The 27779-nt window shown below is 43.1% G+C and overlaps 1 protein-coding gene across 5 annotated transcripts; it reads left to right on the forward strand.

Annotated features, from left to right (window-relative positions):
• Positions 1–27749, forward strand: RIGI (RNA sensor RIG-I). 5 transcript variants are annotated; one of them, XM_072860526.1, is made up of 18 exons: positions 1–304; positions 450–581; positions 2446–2624; positions 3976–4126; positions 5920–6045; positions 6859–6972; positions 7968–8121; positions 9025–9283; positions 10010–10172; positions 10611–10712; positions 12869–13026; positions 13352–13487; positions 14401–14549; positions 15837–15927; positions 16642–16812; positions 18353–18504; positions 23561–23707; positions 25307–27749. In XM_072860526.1, exons 1-18 carry the CDS (start codon positions 199–201, stop codon positions 25604–25606), a joined length of 2790 nt encoding a protein of 929 aa, XP_072716627.1. In that variant the 5' UTR covers positions 1–198; the 3' UTR covers positions 25607–27749. The 5 variants fall into 5 exon arrangements, with proteins under 5 accessions (XP_072716627.1, XP_072716628.1, XP_072716629.1 ...); XM_072860527.1 differs by having other exon boundaries at positions 6862–6972; XM_072860528.1 differs by lacking the exon at positions 16642–16812.
• The last annotated feature ends 30 nt before the right edge of the window (positions 27750–27779 follow it).

The raw sequence follows: 27779 nt of genomic DNA on the forward strand, positions 1-27779 counted from the left end.
TTTCCCGTCCGGTCCCTGCCCGCGGGGCCCTCCTCTCGCCCCCGCCGGCCCTCCCGGTGCCAGGGCGGGCCGCGGGCTCCGCGCCCACGCCGCCCCGCACGCAGCCGCAGCCGCAGCCGGGACCGGGAGCGGGACCGGGAGCCGGGGCGGGACCGGGAGCGGTGCCGCCGGCGGCGGCGGTGCGAGGCCGGCCTTGCCATGACCGCGGAGGAGAAGAGGAGCCTGCAGTGCTACAGGCGGTACATCGAGAAGAGCCTGAACCCCGTCTACATCCTGAGCAACATGACGGACTGGCTGTCCGACGGTGAGGGCCGGCAGCGGCCCGCTTCCCCCGGCGCGGCCCGGCGCCCGCATCCTTCCCGCTGCCGGCGCGGGTGGGGAGCTTTCGCCTCCCTGCCGCCGCTTCTGGCCCCCTCCCTCACTCTTTGCCTGCTTCGTGTCTTTGCTAGAGGTGAAGGAGAAAGTCCGGAAGGAGGAGGAGAAGGGGGTGATGGCGGCCGCCGCGCTGTTCCTGGATGCCGTCCTGCAGCTGGAGGCGGAGGGCTGGCTCCGGGGCTTCCTGGACGCCCTGGTAGCAGCAGGTGGGTTCCCGCTCGCAAGCGTGGTCTCCTCCGCTTCTCCCCTGCCCTGCCGGAGCCGCAGCCGCGGCCGCCGCCCGCGTTCCGCTGGGCCGGCATGTGAGGGGTGGGCCCGTTCCCCTCGGGCTTCTGCTGTCGGGTCTTGTCACGTCGGATGAGGTGCGGTAGGAAAAGATAGGGTGACAGAGGCTGGAAGTGAAACTCTTGGAAGGCACGGGGGAGCGCCCGTCTGAGAGGCAGCTGGAACGATTTCGGTGATGGGGAAGGTCACTGAAAGATGAAGGGCTGCAGAACAGAGCCTCATTGACAGGAGACTTGTCTGTCTCGGCGCCTTCAGAGGAGAAACAAGACAGACATTGTTCTCACCAAATATACTTACAGGAAGCTAAATCCTCTGAAAGAGAAAGCTAAACGGGTTTCAGGACGTGCGTGGGGGCTAACTGGTAGCGGGGGATAACTTCATTCGAGGACAGAGTCTTAAATTAGAAACTGATCTTTAAAAAGTATTCAGAGGTCTTAGAAGTCTTATCTTTCAAGAAGTAAGTAACTATTGATAGTTTATAAATGAGATGATTGTTCTTCAGTAGCTATGACTGCTTGATCGGTGAGGTCCTAAAGCAATTTCCTTTCCAAAATGTGACAGAAGAGATTGTGAAGGTGTAAAATTGCCAGGATTTGCCAGCTTTCCTCTATACACATAGGTTCTATCATAGATTCTTGTAGGTGACTTGTTGGATATCTCGCACCCCTAAAATGTCATGCTATAAGCCACTTTTGGTTTTGTTTACTCACTATTAACTATGGATAGTTACAGTATCTCAGTGAGCAATTATTACGAAATTTCTTATCACTTGGATGTAGCCCACTCTCCCCTTAAAGCAAATACTAGGTCCAGAGCAACTTTTTACCAGCCTGTGATAGTCCTAATTTCTGAATTGCAAAAATATCTTCTTTGAACATGTTGGTAGCGTTCAGTGTGGTGTATCTTCAGCAAAAAACTGAAAAAGTTAACCTGCTGGCTCCAAGTGCTATCCCAAGTACTTATTAATTGGGCCTGAGATGAGAATATGGCATTACTCTTGTATTTGGCAGATGCAGAGACAGGTGATAATTAGATGAAATGCATTGTGGTGGTAAGTATCCACACTTCTCTCCTGCTCCTCCAAAAGAAAAAGTTAGGCAAATTCCTTCTGTTTGCCCACAGTTCCTCTGGGACCCTGATTTGCTTTCTTCCACCTCTGGAACCTACACAGCAAATCACACAAGTCCTCTAAATATGATTCCCTGCCACTGTCTGTTCCAGGACAGTATTTTCAGCTGTTTGCTGACTGTTGAGGCTGCAGGTGTCTGGGTTGCTTTCAGTCAGGGCCTGACTTGAATCCAATATGATAAGGATTTTTGAAGGAGGGTGGAGCCAAGGACAGGACGAAAAGGTAGAGGGCTGGTAAATAAAAGAAAAGGTGACCAAAAGTCTTTGTGATTCTGAATGGTGTCCTGTGCTCTGCGTATTCCTGTGGAAGCGTATCGTGGTCTGCAGGGATCCAAGGATTACATGGATCAAAGGAAGGGGGTTGTTATGGTTGCTTGGGTGATGTGAGCTGTGACATCGTGTAGCTCTTTTTTCTCTTTGCAAGTGTTACTGCTCTTTCAGCATAGGGTTTTTCACATTATACATACAAGTGCTGTAAAGGAAAACAGTCACTTAATCTATTAAAACTGTTTGTGGGTCACCTAGATTTTTGTCAGTTATAGGCCAAAATAATTTTAATTTCTCCAGTGCGGCTGAGAAAGTGTCTTTTCAGCTTGTTCCTACCTATTGCAGCTATAGATTGAATTCATAGTAATACTTTGTCTCTTTTCATGAAAGGTTACACTGGACTGGCAGAAGCAATTGAAAACTGGGACTTCAGCAAGCTGGAAAAACTGGAGTTGCACAGACAGCTGTTGAAGCGGATAGAAGCAACAATGCTGGAAGTTGATCCAGTAGCGCTCATGCCCTACATAAACACATGCCTGATAGAAAGGGAGTGTGATGAGATCCTGCAGGTACGGTTAATGGTAAAATCCTGGTATTTGCCTGGTTTTGCTGCGGAGAAGTGCTGGCTGCCTCAATTGCAGGATGAATCGGTGCCCGTCCGTCAGGCTGCTGAGTGAGGAGGATGGCCAGCCACGGTCCCCTCCCCTGGGGAGGGACCTTATTTTCTTCTGCTTAGAGGAGGCTTTCCTGTGTGGCTGCAGCTTCCCACAGCAGCGCTGTCAGCGACACCTGCACATCTCGTTCTTCACCCCTCTGGCTCGGTGGGTAAGGTGGCGTGCAAAAGGGTTGCAGGCAGAGAAGCAGGATGGGGTGGCTTTGGCATTGACAGTGCTCAGCTGTATGTCTTTGAGGAGTCCAGGCTCCTGTGAAGAAACCTCAGGGGCTCTGGAAGGTGCCACATTACAGTGAAATGGCTGCTTTGCTATGCCTTTGAAATAGACCCCTTTCTAGAGCGTTCATGCTGCATTAATGCTCCTAAAAATACAGATGGAAGTAGGGAAAGTGGCATTTAGGTGTTGCCTAAACTGATTCCTGCAGGTATTTGTCAAAGTCTATTACTGTAACTGTGGCAACCCCTAGAAACTTTGTGTGGCTCTTGAGTTTTGTTAGCACCCAAAGGGATGGTCATAGGGTGAAATGAAACTTCTGGTCTGAAGTCATTAGCTAAATGCTGTGTCACAGAAGTTGACAACATTTTCATTGCCTTTGGATGTGGAGCTGCAGTACGGTTACCCAGTTCTAGCTCAGTGTCATTATCGATGACTGATAACAAGTGATATTACCAATCATTCATCATTTATGACTGGTTAATAATAAGTTATTGATACTGTGTGAAGGAGTCTGTTAGGTGTTCTCGCTCCTTGTGACACCTGAGAAGGATTGTTTGCAGCTATTTTATTTTTAAAGCAGTATTTCTTTATGGAGATATATAACATTTGGAAAGCTATTGCATGTGACGAAACATCAGGCCTGCCATAAGTTTTGTGTTTTTGCATTTTCCTATTCTGGAATGTTTTTTAATCAGTTTGGCCTCAGAAGTTTGTGGCAGATACAGCTTATTACAAGGACCTTGCCAGATCAAAATTCACAGAATAGTGCTGCGATGTTTCAGACCTTGTGAATATTTAAGCAAATAGCCTACCTGTTGATGTAGTCCAGCTAAGTTTAGCGTATGCCTAGGCTGGCAGAATTGCAGCAGTAGTAGGTAAATGACTGAATTTTATTGGAAACATTTTATTCTGTGAGAAGGAAATGCAATTTTCAACTGAACGTCAAACAAAACAAATCAAAATATCAATCAAAGAACAGTGGTTTTGATCACTCAGAAGCTACGGCAACTTTTTTTTGTTGTGTGTGCAGATTAGCGAATACAGAAGCAAAGCAGCTGGGATAACTAAACTCATCGAATGTCTCTGTCGATCGGATAAGGAAAACTGGCCGAAAAGCCTTCAGCTGGCACTAGATAACACAGGATATTACAATGCAAGTCAACTGTGGGATATGAGAGAAGGTAAACTGTGAATTGTTTTTGTGATGCTTTTTTCCTATTCTTGTACCAGACAGTAATTTTTTTTTCAGGAGAATAAGGCTAATTTAAAAGGATACCATCAGACTACATTGCTCATTGTTGTTTAAAAATAACCCCCCTTTTTTTTTAAATTAAAATGTCTTTTATATAAAATTAAATACAAGTACTTCACTACAAACTGTCAGAAATTATTTTTTGAGTATTTTTCCTCCCTTGTGGTTATGAATGATGTCTTTTTTTGGTAAGCAGAATCGGACAGCATACAAGACTCTGAAAGTACAAAACTAACAAAATGTTTATCTTCTTCCCTCCCTTCTACTGTAATTCACCTTTTGCCATCTTTTTTGTTGCTTGAGTTGTGATAGATGCAATGTTTTCTGACAAAATATTAGTAATTTGATATTCTAGAAAGTGATACACTTCTGTGATCCACAGAGCAGATCATACACTTTTTTCTTTGAGAAACTGATAAGCAGCATTTACCAAGTGAATATGTTAATTTTTTCTAAAAATGCAGAATTTCCCCTGATAAGATTTTGCTTTTGTCATTGAATTTACCTTTTTCCACTTGAAAAACACCTATATGAGTACCCTGCAGCATGGGAGAATTTGGAGCAGAATACAGTATTTCACAACAAAATAATTAAGAAAGACAAGTGATTTTAGATAAACTGGATTTTATTTCTTTATATCTACATTTGCTTTCTCCTAAACCATAAGTGATTGTTTAAATTTTTTTTAATTAGCAACTGGGACAAGCTACTTTTAAGTGGCTTCTTAAACAATATTTCTTCTTTTGAAATGTTTTTATTGCTGTAGACAAATGTGTGTAATTTCTTATCTGGAGATTTAATTATTATATATATAGATATGATTATATATACAGTTAATGAATTTATAAATAATTACATATATAATATATATAAGAATAATACTTATATGTATATAGATATTATTTGATGTAGCTGATGGCTATACATATTATTTGGTTAACAGTTATATTTTATAAGTTAAAGATAACCCTATCTTTTGGGGCAGCTTCTGCTAACATCCAACTTAATAAAGCCCAAGTCAGCCTACTGAAGAAACTTTTTCCATATTGGAAGCATTTTAGTGCTAGCAGTTAAGAAGAGTTGCTAGCAGAAGTTAATCGCAGATACTCTGTGCTTTCTGGAGCTGGATTAGGGTGCAAATGTGCTCGTTCTTCCTTCCAAAAGCAATGAGAGTGTTCTCATGTGTTCTGTTTGCAATGAGAGTGTTCATGCAAAGCCCAGTGACAGTTCTTTGAGAAGGTAATAATTATGGGGCCAAAGAAAATTTTAGCAAGCATCTTTGGAACCTCTCTTGATTATCATGTAAGATAAAGGATGGAGATAGTCTTACAATTTCTAGGCCCTTCCAAAAGGTGGGGGGAAAGGGAGAACAAAGTCTTGAATTTACAAAGCTTCTTTGAACTCCTGAGTATTTTTCATGCTTGTGGTTAATGTCCATGTTAAATCTGTAATCTTGTCACTAAACACAGAGGATATAACTTTCCTCTGAATCTATTCTCTGCCTTGATTTTTAAGGGATAGATAAATGTTCATTGAGTATGTGGGTCTTCTAAACACAAGACTCATAGTGCTATCCGTCTTACTTGAAAGGGAGCCTGGGTGCAGCATCATTTTATGTAGTCTTTCCATGCTAGCAACCAACTCCTTTACCTTGTCATCCCAGCAAATACGACATTTTAAAATCAAAAGGATCAATAACGTGCCTTTTTTGTGATTGTACAGATAATGGCAAAGATGTTGATGGTGAAATGACAGATGCCTCTGAAAACAGCTTTGAAACCATAATGACATTTTCTGAAGAACCCGAATGTGATAATAATCTCAGTGAAAATCTCTGTTCAGCTTCAGGTAAGACTTAGCAACTTAAACCAGTTTGTGTCTGGAATTCTCCATTTCCTTAGAATCCTGAAGGATGCAGATGTGGTGTGCCACAAAGGAAGGTATGGAGGAACTAGTACAAATCTCTGACTTGATTTAGCTGTCTTCTGTTTTAATCTTTAAAGGATCTCATGCTGGGCATTGCATATGTTAGGGGTTGACTCTCATTTACCACATTTCTAGTTCAAAGTTGTTCTGTCAGCACCTTATCAACCAGACTATTGTGGATGCTTCTCTTCTCTGATATAACTAATTCACATGTGACCTGATATTGGCCAGTTTAGAGAGCTGAAATTGGCTGCAAAGGATCTGTGCAGTGGCTGTCATGTCTTGTATGGCAAATTTTGCTCCACCAGTGGTGTTTAGTTCCTGTTCCATAAGTGCAAACCCTCTGACAAGACCACAATTTAAAAGAGTATTAACTTCAAAGGCCTTAGAGCAAAAGACTAAAAGGAGTACTGTGCATATGTTTGGGGGAAAGTAAGCCCTTGTGTTTTCCTTCTGAGTTGAAAAAGACCAGTTGAAGTGAGAGCTGTCAGCCAAGACCTTGAAATGAGTTCATTTTAGGAAGTGCAGTCGAGCAGTAACAAAAGTATGCCATCAAACCTACACAAAATTCTTGTCTGGTGCGTATGTCCTGTTAAAGGCTTGTCTGTCAGAGAATGCTCTGTGTAGACTGCAAGGACTCTACCTCTATCATTTTAGATAGCAACTGTATGGGGTGTAATATATTTTATGCATTTCTGTTGCAATGCTCTTCACAAAAACATGGTTCTCTCCTAGAAGGGATCTATCAGTCTTCACCTGTTTATGAACCAAAGAAGGCTCGGAGCTACCAGACTGAACTTGCGCAGCCTGCTGTCAGTGGGAAAAACACATTGATATGTGCCCCCACAGGTAAGAAACCACATGTTTCTTAGAAAAATTCTCTTGGTGAAGAGGGCTATGAAGGATAGGGAAGGGTAAAGGTTGAGTCAAACTTTCCCAGCTGTTTATTTAAAAGCAGTCTTCCTTGCAGGATTAGATCCAGATCTAACCTGAAATTAATGATCAAGGGCAGCACAGAGACCAAGCGAGACAGATGTGTCTCTTGGCACTTCAGTGCTTGTATTCAGATTTCCATGTTCTGACCTCCGCTTTCTTACTCCCTGGTGTGGATTTTTGAGTTAAAATCAGTCACTGATCTCTGCAGATCTTTAAGAAATTTGGCCTTCAAGTTGAAGGAAAAATAGGATGAGTTGCACTGAGACTCCCCTGTCTCCTGTGCTGCAATGCCCACAACATCAAAATAGCACAGGGAACTTTTGCAGTAGCTCAGGACTGAATTAAGAAGATTGAAGTTCAGCAGCAAAAGAGAGATCAATCAGCTCTTTCTCTCGACGTGTGTTTTCCATGTTGCTAGCCTGATTCTCCCCTGGGCCCTGGAGAGGCAGGTGGGGTAGCAGAGGCAGGGACACAGAAGAGCTCTGGGTGGCCTGCACAGTGAGCTGAGTGCTGAAGGAAAAGAAATGTGAGAGGAGCAAGGCCGCATGGGGAAGGATGGATGCTGAAGGTGCCTGGTGCCTGTACCATAGTCTGATTTGATGTGGGAGCACACTCTAAGAGCAGAAATAGACTCAGTGATTTCAAAGCACTCAAATAAAACTGCAGATGGATTTTCCTTCCCAGCGACTGCCACATGGTCTTTACAGACTGAGACTGCGAGAGAGAAAGGGATGATTACCTGAGTAAAGCAGCAAGTATGTGTTCAGATCTGTCCCCAGAGAGTCTGGAAGTGTTACAGCCCCCTTGTCAGCTCCCTGTTGTTACAGGGCATCCAGATAAGACAGGCTCCTGCTTACAAGTACACCCTTTCATACTAGTGCTTTACCTTTCACCTTCTTTGTTTAAAGGATCTGGAAAAACTTTTGTGGCACTTCTGATTTGTGAACACCATTTCCAAAACACGCCTGCAGGACGAAAGGCGAAAGTTGTCTTTCTTGCAACTAAAGTGCCAGTGTATGAACAACAGACAACTGTATTCAGGCAGCATTTTGAAAGAAGTGGGTAAGTGTAATTCTAGCTTGTGGCTTCCTCCACAGAAAATAAACTGCCATCTAGGTCAGCTGTGGCTAGGGCAAAATGTAATGGGATTACTGGTGACAAGAGTGTTTGGCATTAACATAAGGATGATGCCTAGTGGTAAGAATGGCAGGTTGCCATGGGAGACTTTGTAGAGTCTGGAGTCTGCTTTTGAAGAGTTTAAGCGCTGGTTGTGCAGCACCTGTGGAAATGGCCAAAGTATACCTGTGCTTGCCTCTGGAAAAGGGTGAAGTGTGTTCTCTCTTGAGACTCCTTTTAGGCCTGCTTCCAAAGACGGGGCAGTTCCATGCAGCAGCAGTGGGATTCCTCTTGCCATTCTCAAATGGCAGAGTGTCTCTTTCTTTTCCAAATGGAAGGATCCAAACTTCTTTGGTTTTCAACCTCTAGTCAGAAAATGATGGTCCACCTCTCAGATGGGACTGAAAATTGCTTAGGGGAGTATTGACAACCTATAGCTTCTGATTTTGAAGGAACTGATTACTGAACATCCACATATGAATCCTTACAGTTATGGGAAAATGAGGCTGCTGGACAGAAAACAGTCCCATGCTGCCAGACATATACAGAAAAAGAATGAAGGGCAGGATCTCCAAATACAGCTTACATGTGAACTGACAGGTGCAGCTTAAATGTACAAAATCACCATCCCTCAAATCTATTTTAGTTGATGGGAGTTGAAAATCCAGTTGTTTACCCTCAGCAGTTTTTTTCTCAGCTTCTGTGGGTCAAACTGCTGGCTGCAACAATTTGACTTTTTGAACTTAGTTGCTACCCTTCGGGCTTGCTGAAAAGTCCATCCTTCTAGCCTTTTTTCTTTCCCTGCAGGTCATCCTTTTTCATACCCTATCTTTTGCCTCTTCTTCCTAGATATTCTGTTCAAGGAATTAGTGGTGAAACAGTTGCAAATGTCTCTGTAGAAAAGGTTATACAGGACAGTGACATCATTGTGCTGACACCCCAGATTCTTGTGAATAGCATCGAGGAAGGGATCCTTAGCTCCCTCTCCATCTTCACTCTGATGATATTTGATGAGTGCCACAACACTACAGGCAACCACCCTTACAATGTGTTAATGACCAGATACCTGGAACAAAAATTTGACTCCTGTGCAAACCAGCTGCCTCAGGTAAGGCCCAGCCTGTCAGTGGTGGAAACATTAGAGAAAAGTATTTTGCAGTGCAGTCAGCAAAGCCTGAAGTCTTGCCTTTTGTGTTAATCTGGTTCATTTAACAATGGCTGCAAGTTGAAACAGTAGCATCTGGAATGCTTTTTCCCTCTTCTCAGACACCTCCAGGCTGTTTTCCCACGTTATACCTTCCCTCCAGCTGCCAAGAAGGACTGACCAAGCATGTCAGAGACCAGAGTACTTGAGAGCAAACAGGATTGCTGGGCTGGGAAGAAAGCATGTGCCCCAGAACTTAGTACTCTCCTTGTCAGCTCTCTGTTGCTGTCTTCTGCAACAATAAAATGGGGCCACTGCCTCTACTGGCAGGAGGTTTTGGTCCAGCTGAGAAGACATCTCCTCTGAATGAATGCAGAAGACCGTTCTGGGGGTGGATTTGCTGTTTCTGTGTATGATGAGCACTGGCAAATACAGCTGGTTATGGATTTGAGTGGGTGGATAATTTATCTTCAGTTTGAATACTCTAAGCTTGAGTGCCTTGGAGAGGGCACGAGTGGGGACAAGGTTTGGCTTTCAAGATTTAGTCCTTGCACTCATGTTTACTTCAGCTGCCTGATTTGTTTGCTTGTTTTTGAAGACAGTGACAGCTTGGTGATTGGCAACAGCATCTCCTGGTTTTTTTTCGTTTGTGACAAAGAAGCAACCACTGCTATTCATGTGTGTGCTCAGATTGTAGGTTTAACTGCCTCTGTTGGAGTTGGTAATGCCAAGAGCATCAGGGAAACGATAGAGCACATCTGTACCCTCTGCTCCTACCTTGACATACAGGCCATATCCACTGTCAGAGAGAACAAAGAGGATCTGCAGAGATTCAGAAACAAGCCAGAAACATGTAAGCACGCTTCCTTTTTATTTTCCCGTGAGATGCAAAGCACCATAATTAAGGCAGCTATCCAATTCTCCTTTGGTCAGGTGAAGTTAAAACCTTAAAACGAAGCTGGAGCTTTGCTTCCTGCTGGCTTGAAAGGAGTTTAAGCATGCACTTCACTGTTGCCTCACAGTAAGGCAGTGCCCATTGGGGCAAATTTTCTCTTTGCTGAGCTCCACAATCTCTGGTTTTTACTTAGTAAGGCAGAAGAGCCAGTGCAGTTCTGCAAGTGAAGACTGGGGGCTGTTTCTTTCTGTGCAACTATAATGCTCATTAACAATAAACATCATTAGGATTGCATACAGCCCATATGTGGCATTCTTCTAGACAAGAATTTGTTCTGCGCTGCCCAGGGAAATGTTTTACTTATTCAGGCCACTGACTTCCATTTCTTATCTCTAGATGTCAGATGGGTTAAAATGCGAGTTCAGAATCACTTTGTGGACATTATCGCAGGTCTGATGTCTGAGACAGAGGCGTTGATGAGGAAGATTTACTCAGTGGGTAAGATACTGTAATATGCCTGTAACTGGGATTCAGTCTTTGATTACATCAGTGGGAATCTTCATGGCTGCTAGAACAGTCACCGTTTTTCCACTTCCTTTCTCCTTCTTCCTTTTTACTTGCCTTTAACCAATATTTCCTAAATAAGAGATTACTGGTAGAAGAGTCAACTATTTTCCTGTCATACGTGATTACTTTGATAATCATAAATATTTTTGCTTGGATTTCAACCTGTGTTTCCTGCAGCTAAGGACAGTGTGCTTTTGACGCTGTCAAATCACTTTGAATGTTTAAAGAATCTGAAACAAAACTACCAAAGGGCTTCCTTTCAAAATGCAATGAGCTGGATTTCATTGATGAGAGATACCTGTATGTTCTTATTTAAGGATTTCTCCAAATGCTTCATACCCAAATCTGTCTCTATTAAGGAAAACAAGAAGGGTCTCAGTTATGGTGTTACTCTGAATGTTGTAATTTGTTACTCTGAATGTTGTAATTTCTTCCTTTCAGCGAAAGTTTAGTTCCACTCTTGCTACTCTGACACTTCTCATATTTTCTCTGGCCTCTCTATGCTGCACTCAGACTTATTTCTAGGGGTGTCCTGGCCACCTTTTCTCGTCAGCATTTTGTCCTCTTTATACCTCTGGGTACCCCTATTTCCACTGTTTACCAGGTCTCCATTATTTCCTATTGAAAAGCATTTAAGGTAATTTTACAGAGGAGTATCTGTGGAACATGAACACCACCAGAGAGAGGATATGGCTGCCTAAGAAAGGAAACACTTGTCTGTAGGGTTCCAGCCTCCGGAGCTGCAGTGGTGTGAAGGTTTGCAGAGAGGAGGATGCATGGCTGTGAGAAGAGAGAATGGGTCTCGTGGTCATGAGACCTAATTCTGCAGCCCTGCAGAAATCAACTGATCTTTTCTGCTTTTGCAGGGTGCCTAAGTGGTGTCCAGTAAGTGGCTCTTATCAACAAATTTGAGAGCTACAGGGGGTACAAAGTAGAGACCCATGGATGGCTATGCTCAGGATCAGCCTTGGTCTGTCCAGCTCTGAATTAAAGGATTTCGTCTGTGCTCAGACTGGCTTTTGCAAACTGTCTAGGGTGCCTTAAGCCTGTTTACCTCAGTTCTATACTTCCTAGTTTTTTTTTCCCTCCACTTTCCAGATATTAGAGAGTGAACTATATTCTGGGGCAGAAAAGGAGAATTAAAAGAACCCCACCAAAACAAAAAAACCCCACCCAACCAAAAAAAAAACCAACCCAAAACCCAAGAAACCCAACAAAGAACAAATACAGTGGGGATTTCAAACTGCACGCTAAATTAAGCAAACCCTTTTGAAGCTTATTTCTGCATCACAGTTCCTCTTGCATGAATGCCATTGGCTTCTCTGCTGTGGACCCTCTGATTACTGAAGTTTTTGAAGCACTCAGAGTATGTATGTGACAAACAGGTACTGACTAGTTCTGCCTCAAGAACAGGCCCTTGGATAATAGGCCTTTAAGTACCATGGACCATTTAGCAAATTAATACTTAACTATTGAGTAGCTGGTAATTGAAGGAGCAATGCACATGCAGTGTCTTGAATACTGTAGGTTTCTTATGGCGTAAGCGAGCTCTAATTTTATTGCTAAAGACTCTGCAGGGGTGTGTGTGTACACAGATCCTCAGTTGAATTGTACTGAGTTAATTTTAGCCTAACATCTGGGTATACCTTGAAACACAGGGAGTGAAGAAGACAGAGCCAGACTCTTCTCAGATGGTTCCCAGAGGCAGGACAAGAGGCAGTGGGCACAAACAGAAATAAACAACAGGAAGAACTTCTTTGCTGTAAGGGTGGTCAAACACTGGAACAGGTTGCCCAGAGAAGTTGCGGAGTTTCCGTCCATGGAAGTACTCAAAATCCATTTGGACGTGATCCTGAGCGACCGGCTCTAGGTGACCCTGCTTTGAGCAGAGGGTTGGACCTCTGCTCAGGTCCAACCCTCCACAGGTGCCTTCCAGCCTCAGTGATTCTGTGATTGTATCATACAGTGTTCTTCTGCATAGGCTTTTTAGACCTAACATTCATGGAAAATGTGTTATCTTCTAGCTAACTGTTCTGGTTATTTGTTAGTCAAGATGACCAAATGTTTGTTTCCTCCTTCTTTACTAGATACTATCTCTCAAATCAACAAGAATGATTTTGGAACACAGAAATATGAACAGTGGATAGTTGCCACTCAGAAGAAATGCAGACTGTTGCAACTGGCAGATAAGGAAAAGGAGAGCAGCATTTGTAGAGACCTTTTCATTTGCACTGAACACCTACGGGTAAGTGTATATCCTCTTTCCTTCCCTACAGAGGTGGAGCCATCCTGTTCCTTCCAATACAGGTATGTTCACCTAGGAGCAGATTTGGAACGTAATAATTTTATTTGACTAGCTTTATAGGCTAAAGCATAGTGTGTTGAGAGTTGTGTCTTAAGATACTCACTAAGAACAGTATAGTGCAGAGGAGAATTTGTAATGCTTGTGTTGTCATGCAAGTGGAAGAACAACACAAGTTTGTAATACTTAATCTAGCTAAATAAAATTTGTGTTCATCCCGTCCCACGGAAAATGAGGCTTAAATGTGTATGTCTCTCTTTCTGAGCAGAAATTCAATGATGCTCTCATCATCAGTGAAGATGCCCGCATCGAAGATGCTTTAGCCTACCTAACTGAGTTTTTCACAAATGTCAAAAATGGACCATATACAGAGTTAGAGAAGCAACTGACAGCCAAATTTCAAGGTATTTCACACAGTACCTGTGACAGTTGCAGGGGAGAAGAGGGCTTATGGTAGGATTTTCTTCAGAGTAAGTGCGGTGTTTTTTCCAGAAACTTTGCGCTTTTCAGAAGACCTAGTGTCCGTGTGGGTGCAAATGTAGTGTTAGGGTAGGTGCAGGGAACTTACTTTCTGGGACTTCAAGCTTCTAGTGCAGGAGCTAAGGAAGCAGTAGTAACTGTAGCTAGATGCTCTAGTAGGTTCTTACCCGCCTGACTTGGACATAAGGCAGTGGTGTCCTTAAGGGTGTCCCCCGCAAGCAGGGGGATGGTCTACAATCATGGATTGGCAGCATTAGGTGGCAGCATGCTGGCAGCATTACAGAAGTCAACACACGCTGCTCAGTGCACTGCGTAGCCTCCTCCTGCCCAATGCTCCTGGACAAATCCCAGACTTCTGGGAAGAAGCAGGTGGCCCTTGTATCCTTGTGATTAAAAGTTAGAGGTTGCACTGTTCTCTAACTTCTCATTTAGAAGCAGTGTGCTGTAAACCACCTGTGATCTGGTGTGTTGCAGTGTTGACTGCAATTTTAAATCACTGGGCTGTCCGCCCTCTAGTGTCAGTTGTTTCTTAAGAAGAAATAGAGCCGCTCTTTGCAAGAACTGAGTTTGTTTTGTTGCTGTCTTTTGATGCACAGTATGTCACAAAGGTTCTCATGTCAGTTTGCTACAAAATTGAGAGATTCAGAAAGTTTTTTTCTGGAGATTTTGTTGCATTTAACCAATAGCTTTCTTTGCTTGCATCTGAAAGAATGGTATAGAAAATAAAAATAGATGCTAAAGAGAATGTGGGTGGCATTTGAAAGTAGGTTTGGGTGAGAATTCTGTTTTCTCCATTAAAGAAGGTAAATTATTCAACACATTTCTGTTTTCTTCCAGAGAAAGAACCAGAAATGACTGCCCTTTCAAAAGATGAATCAAATGAGAATCCCAAGCTGGAAGAGCTTGCTTGCATCCTGGATGAAGCGTACCGCTATAACCCACAGACTTGCACTCTTCTCTTTGCTAAGACAAGAGCCTTAGTAGCTGTAAGACATTTCTTTTTAAAGCTCCTAAAATGGGAAGTGAGAAAATAAAATGCCCCACCTAATACCCTTCCCATTTTGATCTGGAAATAGAAAACTGGGCATGTATTTGATCTTCCTAAGAAAATACCTTTCTGTATCTTCCTAAGCGCTGATGCTCTGAGACAAGATGAGGGGTTTTTTTTCTTTTTCTAAAAACTACAGTACAAGGGTCGTGTCCTTCATCACTTCTGCTTGCTACATGTCATAGTTGATCATTAAGCCATCAGATTTTTACTTTAGGTCTGAAGTCAGTTTTAACAACAAGTGTTACAAGGTTTTTGGCTTTAATGTGGCAGTGTTATAAACCAGCAGCTATGCGCTATTACTGACTGCACATCCAGAGGTATTTATAGGTTTCCTGGAGGATTCCTGTGGGCCCAAAGGAGGTCTGTGCCCTAGCATCTGTTCTTGATCAAGCAAAAGGAGAGACTTTGTGGAGCAGATGTTCTCTGAACCCTTCTGATGCACTGGTCTATTTCATACTTGCCTAGGATCAAGGATCTAGGCTGGACAATCTTTTTTCTCCCTTCCAATACCTTGTTCCCAAAAAAAGTTCATGCTTGAAGTAAGTGTGCTGCTAATCATTAGCTTCAGTAGCTCTTAAACATTTACTGCAAGGTATCATAGTCTCTGGGTACTGTAAACAGATTTATCAGCTGAGAGTCCCAATCCCTATTTTATCCTTGGGTAGAGACATGCTGGATGAATTGCAAACCAGAAAAAAATTAAAGGCAGGCTAACGTCCAAACTAACACCACTAAGCATCTGCTGGCAATTTTCCATTATAGAGGTGAAAGCCTACTGTAGCTTGGCTGAAGTTTGTTCTTATGTAAGAGCAGTTTGAAGGTGCTGCTTTCACTGTGCAGTGAGAAAGTTCAGTTTGTAAATAGCAACTCATTTCCTTTGGATCCCAGAGGTGTAGTATTTAGTGATCTGTTGGTTTATAAGAGAAAAAGGCATACTTTTTAGCAGTGAAAGACTGCTTGCTCTCTAGCCAGCCTTTAAGTTGCAGGGATGGGAAAAGTGGAAATGAGTTGTGGCATGGTTGAATCTGGCATCGTGGCTGTAAGACTTGCTTTCTTACCTATTAATAGATGTTCTTTTCTCATGCACAAGTTCCACCTTTATTTTCTGCTTTTGGTTCTTGGAAGTATTAATTTTCTAGACAAGCATGGGCAGGATCTACCTATCTGTCCCAAACTAGCATTTCATCTGGACATGGATCTAATTCCCTGATTTGCTTTCCAGGCTTTGAAGAAGTGGATAGAAGCAAACCCTCTACTTAGCTACATAAAGACGGATGTGTTGATGGGTCGTGGAAGAAGAGATCAAAAAACAGGTACGCAGGTTTGCACTGAGGAATACCAGTTGCTAGACCTATGGTGGCTACACTGCTAAAATTGTTCTACTCCTCCTGTGTTCATCTTCTGTGCTCTTAAACATGCAAGTTTGCACTATGCTTTCTTCCATATGTAGAAGACATTTAACTAATCCTAAGGAGATGCTTGCTTTTTCTGTCCAGAATCTTTGGTTAATGCAGCAGTAACACTGTCAGTGACCCTTTGCTGCAGGATTCTTTTGCTAGTTCAAAAGAATTTCGCTGTCGTGGCTTCTTGTGATTACTTCTAGTGGTATTTTCCCTGTTCCTTTTACAGGTCCCTGTCTTATTTTGTGTTTGGTGGCATGAAGACGTTTTAAGGTAGAATGGAAGCTACAGCTGAAGTGAATTATGCATGGCTTAAGTTAAGGGTTAGCTTGGGCTTAAAATAACTAAGCTGTATGGGTCTCTAATAAACATCAGCTAGAAATGGTGTTTCCCAGGATGACAATTCTTGTGGCAGATCAACGGGAGTTCCTTCCCAGTGAGTATAGCATGCAGCCAGCTGGATATGCAAACTTAAAGCACTTCTCTAGATCAAAAGGACATGCTTATTTCTAATCACTTAAGTAAGAGCAAATGCAGGTATCAAGGAACTCTTGATACAAGGAACATCCTTCTTGATACAAGGAACTCTTCAGTGTTTTTCCCTGACACAGTTTCTTGGTACTGTAGGTATGACCCTCCCAATGCTGAAGGGTGTACTGGATGCATTCAAAACCAACAAAGACAGCAGACTGCTAATTGCTACATCTGTTGCTGACGAAGGCATTGATATTTCTGAGTGCAACCTTGTTGTGCTCTATGAATACTTCGGTAATGTCACCAAAATGATCCAAGTCAGAGGTATGGAATTTCAGAGCTATTACTTTAGAAACCTGTTTTAGCCTAGAAACGGACATGAAGTGCTACTGAATGGCACTTTGGAAATACTATGCGCATGTAATATGCGCATGTCTTGCTGTTGTTCCTCTGTGCCCCTGAGTGAAGTCAGTAGAATGATGGCACTGGACATGACAAATTTGTTCACAGAACTGAGTCCTTGATGTTGTGTGACTTTTCTTTTGCCGTGCAGATTAGCCATGCAGCACAAGGTTATTGAACTGTTGAGGACTGATCCCTCAAGTGGATAATTGAGGGAACGTGTAAGCAGAAGTATGGCTAGAAGCGCTGTAGTCAGAAATAGCGCAAATCATTGTGACTGTGACAATTTACAAAGGACTCCTGCAATGGAGTTTCATGTATTGCCTTGGCTTCTGAAGATCTTCCCCTGCCCAGTGGCTTATTCCCAGCCCAGCTATTCATGGGTACCAGAGGCCTTTGCATATGCAGACCTAACATTCAAGACAAAAAAAAAATCCAAGAAAACTGTTTCTGTCTTCGCTTCTCTAAAGAAGTCTGTCAAGACTTCGGTCTTGAATCTTGCTGATTTTACAATACGGCCAGTAGAGGGGAATGAAGAGCCACATTAAATACTGGTTTCTGTTTAACATTCCTAAATGTCATAAAACTGCCTACGTCTTTCACAGGTGCATCTGCAATATTTTAACATATAACCCAAGTAGTTCATAATTTGATGGGAAGTGATCTCCATTGTACTTAGTCCTCTGCTTTCAGGGTTTGTGTCATGTGATTTTCTTATTTTTGTCTTATAATGAAATAATTGGTCCAGAATCCACGTTTATGGGTGAGAGGATAGTGTTTATTCTTAACAAGCCATTAAAGATGCAAAGAAAATACGTTGTGTCAGTTTTAAACCACATAAAATCATGATTTTGGGGGAATGGGAACTCAAAAGAAAATGTGAACATTTTTTTCTAACTGAAATACTTCTACAGAGATCTCATACCAGTTTAGTTCTCAGTTTGCCTGTGTCGGAGCAGCAAAAAGCAGGCAGGCAGTAGGCATAGACAGGTGAAAGAGATGGCACTTGCTCTTGTCTCTTTTCTTGCCAGCACTGTATTTACAGTTCCCCAGATTTTTTGTGACAGGTTTTTTTTGTAATAGACACCAATTAGCAGGTCAGAAAACTATTAAGTAAGACTAAGATGAACTTTTCTCCTCTAGCTTTTGTTTCCACAAGAAGACAGCAAGAGGCTGTACCATAAGTGAAGTGTCAAGCATGCCTGAGCTTAACTGAAGTAGGCCATACAGCACTGGCCGGGGGATATCCATGAGGATACCTGGAAGGGGGCATCTTGTTCTGGTTTGTGATCAAAGAAGAAAGAGCTGAGAGAACACTGTTTAGAAGTAGCATTATTTGAATCTGAACATAGGAAACAAAAGCAGCCACACAGAAAGTCCTTAATGCTTTTTTATGGCCTGGCTGCCGCTTTTGCACATGTTGTTAAGAGTAACTAAAGAGAATAAATGTGTTGCTGTATAGGTCGTGGAAGGGCAAAAGACAGCAAGTGTATCCTTGTGACAAGCAAAACAGAAGTGGTTGAGAATGAGAAACACAACCGTTATAAGGAAGAAATGATGAATGAAGCTATTGAAAAGCTACAGAATTGGGATGAAGCAACATTTGCAAGAAAGGTTTGTACTTCTGTGGAATTTTCATACTCAAATCTACAGGCGTAATCTATATCAGCCTTCATCTACTAGGGCTTTATCTAGGACTGAGTGATAACCTGAGGAAAATGTTCACTGTATTTGGTTTCAGACCAAGGTTAGATCAGCAGAGAAGGGATAGTGTGTACTGCTAGCTTGCAGAATGTCATTTGTACTTTAACTGTAAAAAAACTTAGAAGTTGAGGTAGAATTTATATAAAATTATCAGCTTAGAAATAAAATATATAGTGTTCTGTCCTCTGGAAGAAAAATATTGCTGTGTCTGCTTGGGATAGTGGACAAGGAGATGGGAAACTATGCAAATGGTGGTAAATATGTCCATTCACGTTCAGAAGCACTTCATCTTTGCTGCAGGCCAGTACAAGTGCTTTTATAAAGTTGTTTGTTGTCATGCCAAGTGCTTGTTAATTTCAGAGCAGTGGTTTCTGGGAGATGTCAAGAAACCATTGCCAGGGACATTGACAGGATGACATTTGGGTTTGTACATGCTCTTCTGCTGGTGACTTCTTTTGTACTGCCTACAGTACTGTTCATCTTTGCTTCAAGCAATGTCTGGCAGATTAACAAGCCTAGTAGAACACCTCAGCGTACATTCTGTGCTTTACATTAGCCCTGCTGTATGCTGCGCACTTACCAGATCAGAAAACATCACAAGGGTAGAAAGAAGTGTCAAGAACTTCTGGTGCTGAGGTGACATGCAAGAGGCATCTCAGGCTAAGCCAATGATGGACTTTTGATCAGGCAGGTTCCTGCCCGGCACAGCAGGCATGTCTCCTCCTTGACCACCCCACCTTCCCAGGTGCCCTTGCATAATAGGTAAGAGGCTCTGCAAGTGGAACCAAACAATGACAAGGACGATGGTTCATCTAGCTTGGAGGTGTGACCAAGGTTAAGTCGGCCTATGTCCTGCATCAAAACTGCTTCAGGGAACAGAAGGCCCAATATGCAGACTGGACCCACTTCTTAGGGAAGTCTGCTGCCTCCCTGGGGCTCGGGTTAAAGATGTGAAGAGAAAGCTTCCTACCCTGGTATAGCCCTTGGATTATTATCTATTATTGATTTCTCAGGTAGGCAGCAATGAAGTTGCAACAAGAAGTCCGAGGGCAATCAAGAGAGACTTCAAGGCCTTGAGACAACTGGTTAAGGGATCAGGAGCACAAGTACTGTTCTCTATCCTTCCAGTTACAGGGAATGATGAGGAGAGGAACAGGAAGGGCCAGCAGATCAATACCTGGCTCCAAGCGTGGTGTCACTGGCAAAATTTTGGGGTTTTTGATCATGTGTCAGTCTACACAACACCGGGCCCACTGGCAACAAACAGGGTACACCTGTCTCAAAGGGTCTTTGTGCAGGAGTTAGCAGGGCTCATTGAAAGAGCTTTAAAGTAGATTTGAAGGGGGAAAGGGATTAAAACCAGGCTCACTAGAGATAAGCCTGAGGATGGCATGCCAATGTTTGAGGGATGGTGTGCTAGCGAGGTCCTCCGGTCTGCCATCGCAGCGGAGGTAGGCGATGGAGATCCACGTGGCAGCAAAGACACAAGGGTTATTGATGTGTTAGAAACCACGGGAGTGCCTGAGAACAGTCACACAGGAATTAGGGCTTCTCCCCAAAAAAAGGTGGTGAGATCAATAGCCCAACTGAAGTGCATCGCAGCATGGCAACAAACAGGAGGAGTTGGAAGCCATTGTGCAGCTGGAAAACTATGATATAGTTGCAATCATGGAAACATGGTGGGATGACTCACACAACTGGAGTGTTGTAATGGATGGCTATAAACTCTTCAGAAGGCATAGGCAAAGAGGAGAGGCAGCGGGGTAGCCCTGTATGTTCGGGAGTGTTTTGACTGTGTAGAGCTTGATGATGGTGATGATAGGGTTGTGTGTTTATGGGTAAGAATCAGGGGAAAGGCCAACAGGGTAGATACCATGGTGGGAGTCTGTTACAGACCACCCAACCAGGATGAAGAGGCAGATGAAATGTTCTGTAAGCAGCTGGGAGACATCTCACAATCGCTAGCTCTTGTTCTTGTGGGGGACTTCAACTTACCAGATGTCTGCTGGAAATACAATACAGCAGAGAGGGAACAGTCCAGGAGGTTCCTGGAGTGTGTGGAAGACAACTTCCTGACACAGCTGGTGAGTGAGCCAGCTAGGGAAGGCGCCCTGCTGGACCTGTTGTTTGTGAACAGAGAAGGACTTGTGGGTGATGTGATAGTTGGAGGCTGTCTTGGGGACAGCGATCATGAAATGATAAGAGTTTTCAATTCTTGGAGAAGTAAGGAGGGGGGTCATCAGAACTGCTACTTTGGACTTCCAGAGGGCAGACTTTGGCCTGTTTAGGGGCCTGGTTGAGAGTCCCTTGGGAAGCAGTTCTCGTTGAAGGGCAAACGAGTCCAGGAAAGCCGGACATTCTTCAAGAAGGAAATCTCAAAGGTGCAGAAGCAAGCCGTACCCATGTGCCGAAAGACAAGCTGGCAGGGAAGATGATCGGCCTGGCTGAACAGAGAGTTTTGGCTGGAATTCAGGAAAAGAAAGAGTTTATGACCTTTGGAAGCAGGGGCAGGCAACTTGGGAGGACTACAAGGATGTCGTGAGGTGATGCAGGGAGAAAATTAGAAGGGCCAAAGCCCAACTTGAACTTAATCTGGCTACTGCAGTAAAAGACAATAAAAAATGTTTCTGTAAATACATTAGCAACAAAAGGAGGGCTAAGGAAAATCTCCATCCTTTATTGGATGTGGGGGGAAACATAGTGACAAAGGATGAGGAAAGGGCTAAGGTACTTAATGCCTTCTTTGCCTCAATCTTTAATAGTAAGACCAGTTGTTCTCTGGGTACCCAGCCCCCTGAGCTGGAAGACAGGGATGGGGAGCAGAATGAAACCACCATAATCCAAGGGGAAATGGTTAGCGACCTGCTACACCACTTAGACACACACGAGTCTATGGGGCTGGATGGGATCCACCCAAGGGCACTGAGGGAGCTGGCGGAAGTGCTCACCAAACCACTTGCAATCCTTTATCAGCAGTCCTGGCTCACCGGGGAGGTACCCGATGACTGGAGGTTAGCAAATGTGACACCCATCTACAAGAAGGGCTGGAAGGAGGATCTGGGGAACTACAGGCCTGTCAGTCTGACCTTGGTGCCAGGGAAGGTTATGGAGCAGATCATCTTGAATGCCATCACGCGGCACATACAGGACAACCAGGTGATCATGCCCAGTCAGCATGGGCTTATGAAAGGCAGGTCCTGCTTGACTAGCCTGATCTCCTATGACAAGGTGACCCGCCTAGTGGATGAGGGAAAGGCCGTGGATGTTGTCCACCTAGACTTTAGTAAAGCCTTTGACACGGTTTCCCACAGCATTCTCCTGGAGAAACTGGCTGCTCATGGCTTGGACGGGCATACGGTTCGCTGGGTTAAAAAACTGGCTGGATGGCCGGGCCCAAAGAGTTGTGGTGAATGGAGTTTACTCCACTTGGTGGCCGGTCACAAGTGGTGTTCCCCAGGGCTCTGTGTTGGGACCAGTCCTGTTTAATATCTTTATCAACGGTCTGGACGAGGGAGTCGAGTGCCCCCTCAGTAAGTTTGCAGATAACACCAAGTTGGGTGGTAGTGTTGATCTGCTTGAGGGTAGGAAGGCTCTGCAGAGGGATCTGTACAGGCTGGATCAATGGGCTAAGGCCAACTGTGTGAGATTGAACAAGGCTAGGTGCCAGGTCCTGCACTTGGGCCACAGCAACCCCATGCAATGCTACAGGCTTGGGGAAGAGTGGCTGGAAAGCTGCCTGGCAGAAAAGGAGCTGGGGGTGCTGGTTGACAGCCAGCTGAATATGAGCCAGCAGTGTGCCCAGGTGGCCAAGAAAGCCAACAGCATCCTGGCTTGTATCAGAAATAGCGTGGCCAGCAGGACTAGGGAAGTGATCATCCCCGTGTACTCGGCACTGGTGTGGCTGCACTTTGAATACCATATTCAGTTTTGGGCCCCTCACTACAAGAGAGACATTGAGGTGCTGGAGCGTGTCCAGAGAAGGGCAACGAAGCTGATGAAGGATCTGGAGCACAAGTCTGATGCAGAGCGGCTGAGGGAACTGGGGTTGTTTAGCCTGGAGAAGTGGAGGCTGAGGGGAGACCTTATCGCTCTCTACAACTACCTGAAGGGAGGTTGTAGAGAGGTGGGGGTCGGTCTCTTCTCCCAAGTAACAAGTGATAGGACAAGAGGAAATGGCCTCAAGTTGTGCCAGGGGAGGTTTAGATTGGATATTAGGAAAAATTTCTTTACTGAAAGGGTTGTCAAGCATTGGACCAGGCTGCCCAGGGAAGTGGTTGAGTAACAAATTTCCCAGAGAAGACTGGAATAAGCCAGTGGCAGCCACTACAGATAAAAAGTACACAGTTCTGCCATATCCCTGTGGATTTGCAGATCACCCCATGTTTCCAGGCAAGCTTTCAGAGACCAAGCTGTGCAACAAAGTATGTCCAAGTCCCTCTAGTCTTTGTGAAGTTTCTTCTCCCACTTCCAAGGCTTGGTTTGGCTGCTCCTGCTTCTTCTCAGAGGATTCTGTTTCTGCATGAGCTGCAGGTTCCCAGCTCCAGGCTGTGGCTGTTGCCTCTTTCTCTGCCTACAATTTCTGTGGTCTCTGGAGCCGTCTTTCCAAACTGTAAGCTTCCTAGAGCAGCAGTGCTACTTCTGCTGTAGGGAGTCTCACATGACTTAGTCTTACAAGGACTTAATAGCATTATGACCAAAGGGCTCTAGGAGGGTAGAGGGGAGGAAGGAACAGACAGCATAAATGCTGTCCATCATGTAGTCTTATTCTAGCCTTGCATTCTTAACCTGACAAATGTACCACGTTCTTTCTTTGGTATGAGTTGCTAGAACAAGGTATGTTTTGTTTGTTTGCTTTTAAGTAATAGGTTCCTAGATGTTACATATCCACAGTCATGTTTAGACAGACATTGGGGCTTCTCTTAATGTGATAATGATCTTGATTTTTATTTATTTATTAATTTTAAAGATACATGACCTGCAAACAAAGGAAAAGGTATTACGAGATTCCAGGAAGAAAGAAACAAGACCTAAGGTAGTGGAAGGGAAAAAAAATCTTCTATGTGGAAAATGCAAAGCATATGCCTGCAGTACAGATGACATCAGAGTTATAAAGGTATGTCTCTGTATGGAAACCTACATCCATGAACACCAGGGAAGTCAGCATTATTGAACTAACAAACAGCATTGTTTATCAGTGTGGCAAGTAGGCTATTTTGTGCAACCTGGAGCAGAAAAAAATTCTGAGTAAATCAGTAAACCACAGGACCAGTCATAACTACTTCTGTAGCATGTTATGATGGTAGTTCATGATGTCTAAGGTGTGCAAATATGTGATATGACAGGAATCAGTTCAATTTTCCTGAACCCCCTTCTGTTAGAAATTGATGCATTTTGTGGAAAACCATGTGATCTTCAATGATATAACCTACTAGTGTAACTGCTGGATATTTACTTTCCTGATTTAGCATAAGACTGGAAGTCTTCCTGCAGTTGAGAAATTTCTCCCAACATTTCTGTTGACTGAAAATTATCCATACAAAGTACTGAGATCAGCTCACTGTTTAGCTCCTTGGCTTATGGGCCAGTTTTCTGTTTTGAAAGGCAAGGCAAACCATGGTTTTACAGGAGGAGCCCTTTAATTCTTCGATACTACTTTATTTTCTATTCTTTAGGTAGTTCACATTGCTTCTATATATCTCATGGAGACATTTTTATTGTACTCTTTCTGAACTCGAAGAATTTCTCTGTAGGCCCAAGAAGCCAATACTCTACACATGGAAAGTGGTGATCATGAAAGAGTGCCTTTTCTCAGCACTTTGAGCCTTTCTAGTTCTGAAATTTGTTCTTTTGAAGCTTTTTCTATTTGTGCTGCTCTGAAAAGTACAGTTGTGATGTGATAAGGGGCTTCAGGCCACAGTTAGGCATGACAGAATGCTTGCTTTCATGCACTTCCCTTTTTAGTCAAGAAAATCTTTTGCTTTTACCAGCTGTTTTTGGAATGTAGATGGACAGGGAAGGACAGGACATGTTCTGCACAGGGAAGGTCCACAGGCAAGGTGGAAATAGCTCAGCCTTGTGAAAACCTAGTTACACTTCTTTGACGAATAACAAGGGATATCTAACACACACCTCTGTTACTCCATTTTGTGCTGCTGGCTTATCACCTACACCTGTGCAAATAGATCTGAGAGTTCAGAAAACTCTTCAAAAAGAGATTTTGCTTAGTCCTCTGCAAATAACCCCTCACAATATTTTAAATAATCCCTACAAAACTGAGTTCTGTCATAGTTCAGCCTATATATTTAATGGAAATTGCATTTCCAGGAGGAACTAGTGTTTTCAGACTCCAGCTCAAATTGTACATATGCTTTCAAATTAAGTTGTTAATTTTTTAAATCTTTAATTATATATTATAAACAACAACTCTAACTCCTTTACCTTGTTAGGGTTACTTTTTCTACAACTGCAAAGTAATTGCATCACCCCTCATGGAAAGCTGGAGTCATATAGTTAAAATGGGTGGGAAGCACGAGCCTCACAAGTTATTGTCTGGATGACTGTGTTAGTTTTATGCACAAGGCTCAAATACTGCAAGCATGGAGTTTAGATAAGCTAAGTAAGTTCAAATATGTATGAGGGGAAGGGGAATGTCAGGAAAAAAATGAGGAATGGTGTTTCTACTATTAAGTGCTTCTGGCATGTGTTGTTTCAGGAATCCCATCACACTGTCCTAGGAGACGCGTTCAAGGAGCGTTATATAACAAAGCCTCACCAGAAACCAGTCCAGTTTGATGGTTTTCTGAAAAAAAGCAAGATGCATTGCCAAAATACTAACTGCCAGCATGACTGGGGAATCATAGTGAAGTACAAGACATCTGATAATCTACCAGTGATCAAAATCAAAAGCTTTGTAGTAGAGAATGTTGAAACTGGGACACAAATGGATTTTCAGAAATGGAAAGATATTAATTTTTCTTTGAAGAATTTTGATGTTGAAGAAACGTCCAACTGAACTCAGCATTTTAGTGCATGTATCACCCTACTGTACTAAGCTGAAATAGTGGATGATCTATTTCCATGTATAAAACATGCATCACTTCCATGCATCACTTCCAATTCCATGCATCACTTCATGCATTTGATAGTGTAGTAAGGTACGTACACAGAAGAATTATGTGTCTGAAACACCTGAATGCTGAAGAAAACAAACCACCTTGAACAGGAACCTATCTTGGAGTCCAAAAATTATTTAAACTATCTAAACCCTAGACAGTGAGACTTGCAGTTTTCTTTTAAACAGTGTTCTGTGGCATTAAAAGCAAATCAACTTTTTGGACACTGCTTCATGTTCCACCCCAGTCCATGCCTTTTACTGTGAAAGCTGTATGCACTGTACAGGAAGCCTGGATCTCTTGGCTACAGTAACTTACTCTGTGCTTAGTTTTTACCTAGTAAGTTCACTGTTCTTATAGCTGCTTCCAAAAAGGAAACACAGAACAATGGATAAAGATGAGTTATGGTTGGATAATGCCTCCCCTCCAAAAATATTAGGAACAAAGATTTTGAAAAAGGCTGGTTTACCACTTTCAAATTAAAAGTACATGGAAAATCACAGTCCTTGAGTATCAGTTTGCTGTGTGAAAGGGCTATCTACTTTGTGACTCTTGGCATAAAAAATAATCAGTCTTAAACTTCACAGCTTTTAATAATAACTACTGGGAAGTTAAGGGATTTGAGGAGTTTTAGTCTTGTCCTATTATTTGAACACAAGGAGTGCAGACTAAAACAACTCCGCAGTTCAGCCTAAATGAGTGTAATAAAGGTTGATGAGGTAACACATTAACAAGAATTCAACTTGATACAAGAAGTCTACCTTCAGTACACTGAAGATGGAGATGGGAGGGTGGGGAAGAACACCAGCACTCTACTTGGCCTTTGAGAATATCTGAAAATTTTTTTGCAATTGAACCCGAAGTTGCATATTTATTACCAAATAATGCTCAAGATTATGACCATATTAACAACTCTCTGTTAAGATGTTTCACAGAATCACAGAATGGCTGAGGTTGGGAGGGACCTCTAGAGGTCATCTCGTCACCTATGTGACCATGGAGACCATGGTCAGATTGTCAGACCATGGACAGACCATGTCCAGACTGCATCTGAACACCTCCAAGGATGGAGACACCACAACCTCTCTGGGCAATCTCTTCCAGACAGTGCTTGGTCATCCTCACAGTAAAAAAGTGTCTCCTTATATTCAGAGAGAACCTCCTGTGTTTCAGTTTGTGCCCACTGCTTCTTGCCCTGTCGTTAGGCACCACTGAAAAGAGGCTGGCTGCATCTTCTTTGTGCCTTCCATTCAGTTATTTGTACACAAACAGTGGAGATGTCCCTGAGCCTTCTCTTCACCAGGTTAAACAGTCCCGGCTCTCAGCTTGTCCTTACACGAGAGATGCTCCAGACCCTGCAACATCTTAGTGGGCCTCTGCTGGATTCCCTAGAGGGGCTCTGTTTGTTGTAATCAAGCAAGAATAGCCTGTTGCAGGTACAGTGCAATCTCTATCCTCCCCTTAAGCCCCTTGACTTCTTTCAGAACTGTTTTCCTAGTTTTTTTCCAGATACAGCTGGAGCTGACCAGACTAAAAATAAATTAGGAGATTACTTTGAAAGAATTTCTCCACTAAGTTAATTGCTGTGGCAGTTGCTCTAAATACAGTGAAGAGTAAGAATTAGTACTATAACCTTGTTTATCTCTGAGTAAGAGGATATTTCTATCACTGTAAATAGATTCATGTAGTATTGTGGATTGGGCAGTCACCGACTTCAATGAATACGTTAGTGTAATCAGTGGTTGTGAACTGCCATAAAAATTGCTGACAAGGATCGTGAAATTGTGGTAGATAGTCTTCTTGAGGACAGTAAACAGAGGGAAGTACATCACAGCGGTATTCTGTTGGGTTTCGGAAGACTGCCAGTATCTGACAGGATTTGTATTCATCCTGTCTCATGCAGATTATTCACAGAATTAAAATACGAGGTCAAGACTTGTATGACTCTGCTCGTACAGGGACAATGAGAAGAGTTTAAGGTCAAAGCTTTCTTCTGCATCTCAGTACTGAGGATAACATGACAAAAACCACCAAACTTCTTGAAAATAAATTTAATTTTATCCATTAGAAATA

The sequence above is a fragment of the Ciconia boyciana genome, chromosome 4, assembly GCF_034638445.1.
Source record: "Ciconia boyciana chromosome 4, ASM3463844v1, whole genome shotgun sequence".
Lineage (NCBI taxonomy): Eukaryota > Metazoa > Chordata > Aves > Ciconiiformes > Ciconiidae > Ciconia > Ciconia boyciana.

Excerpts from the sequence above, each read along its gene's own strand:
- RIGI (XM_072860526.1), top strand. The coding sequence starts at position 199 with ATGACCGCGGAGGAGAAGAGGAGCCTGCAGTGCTACAGGCGGTACATC. Across the intron at positions 305-449 it reads GACGGACTGGCTGTCCGACG|AGGTGAAGGAGAAAGTCCGG; the intron begins GTGAGGGCCGGC and ends TGTCTTTGCTAG. Across the intron at positions 14,550-15,836 it reads AGACAAGAGCCTTAGTAGCT|GCTTTGAAGAAGTGGATAGA; the intron begins GTAAGACATTTC and ends TTTGCTTTCCAG.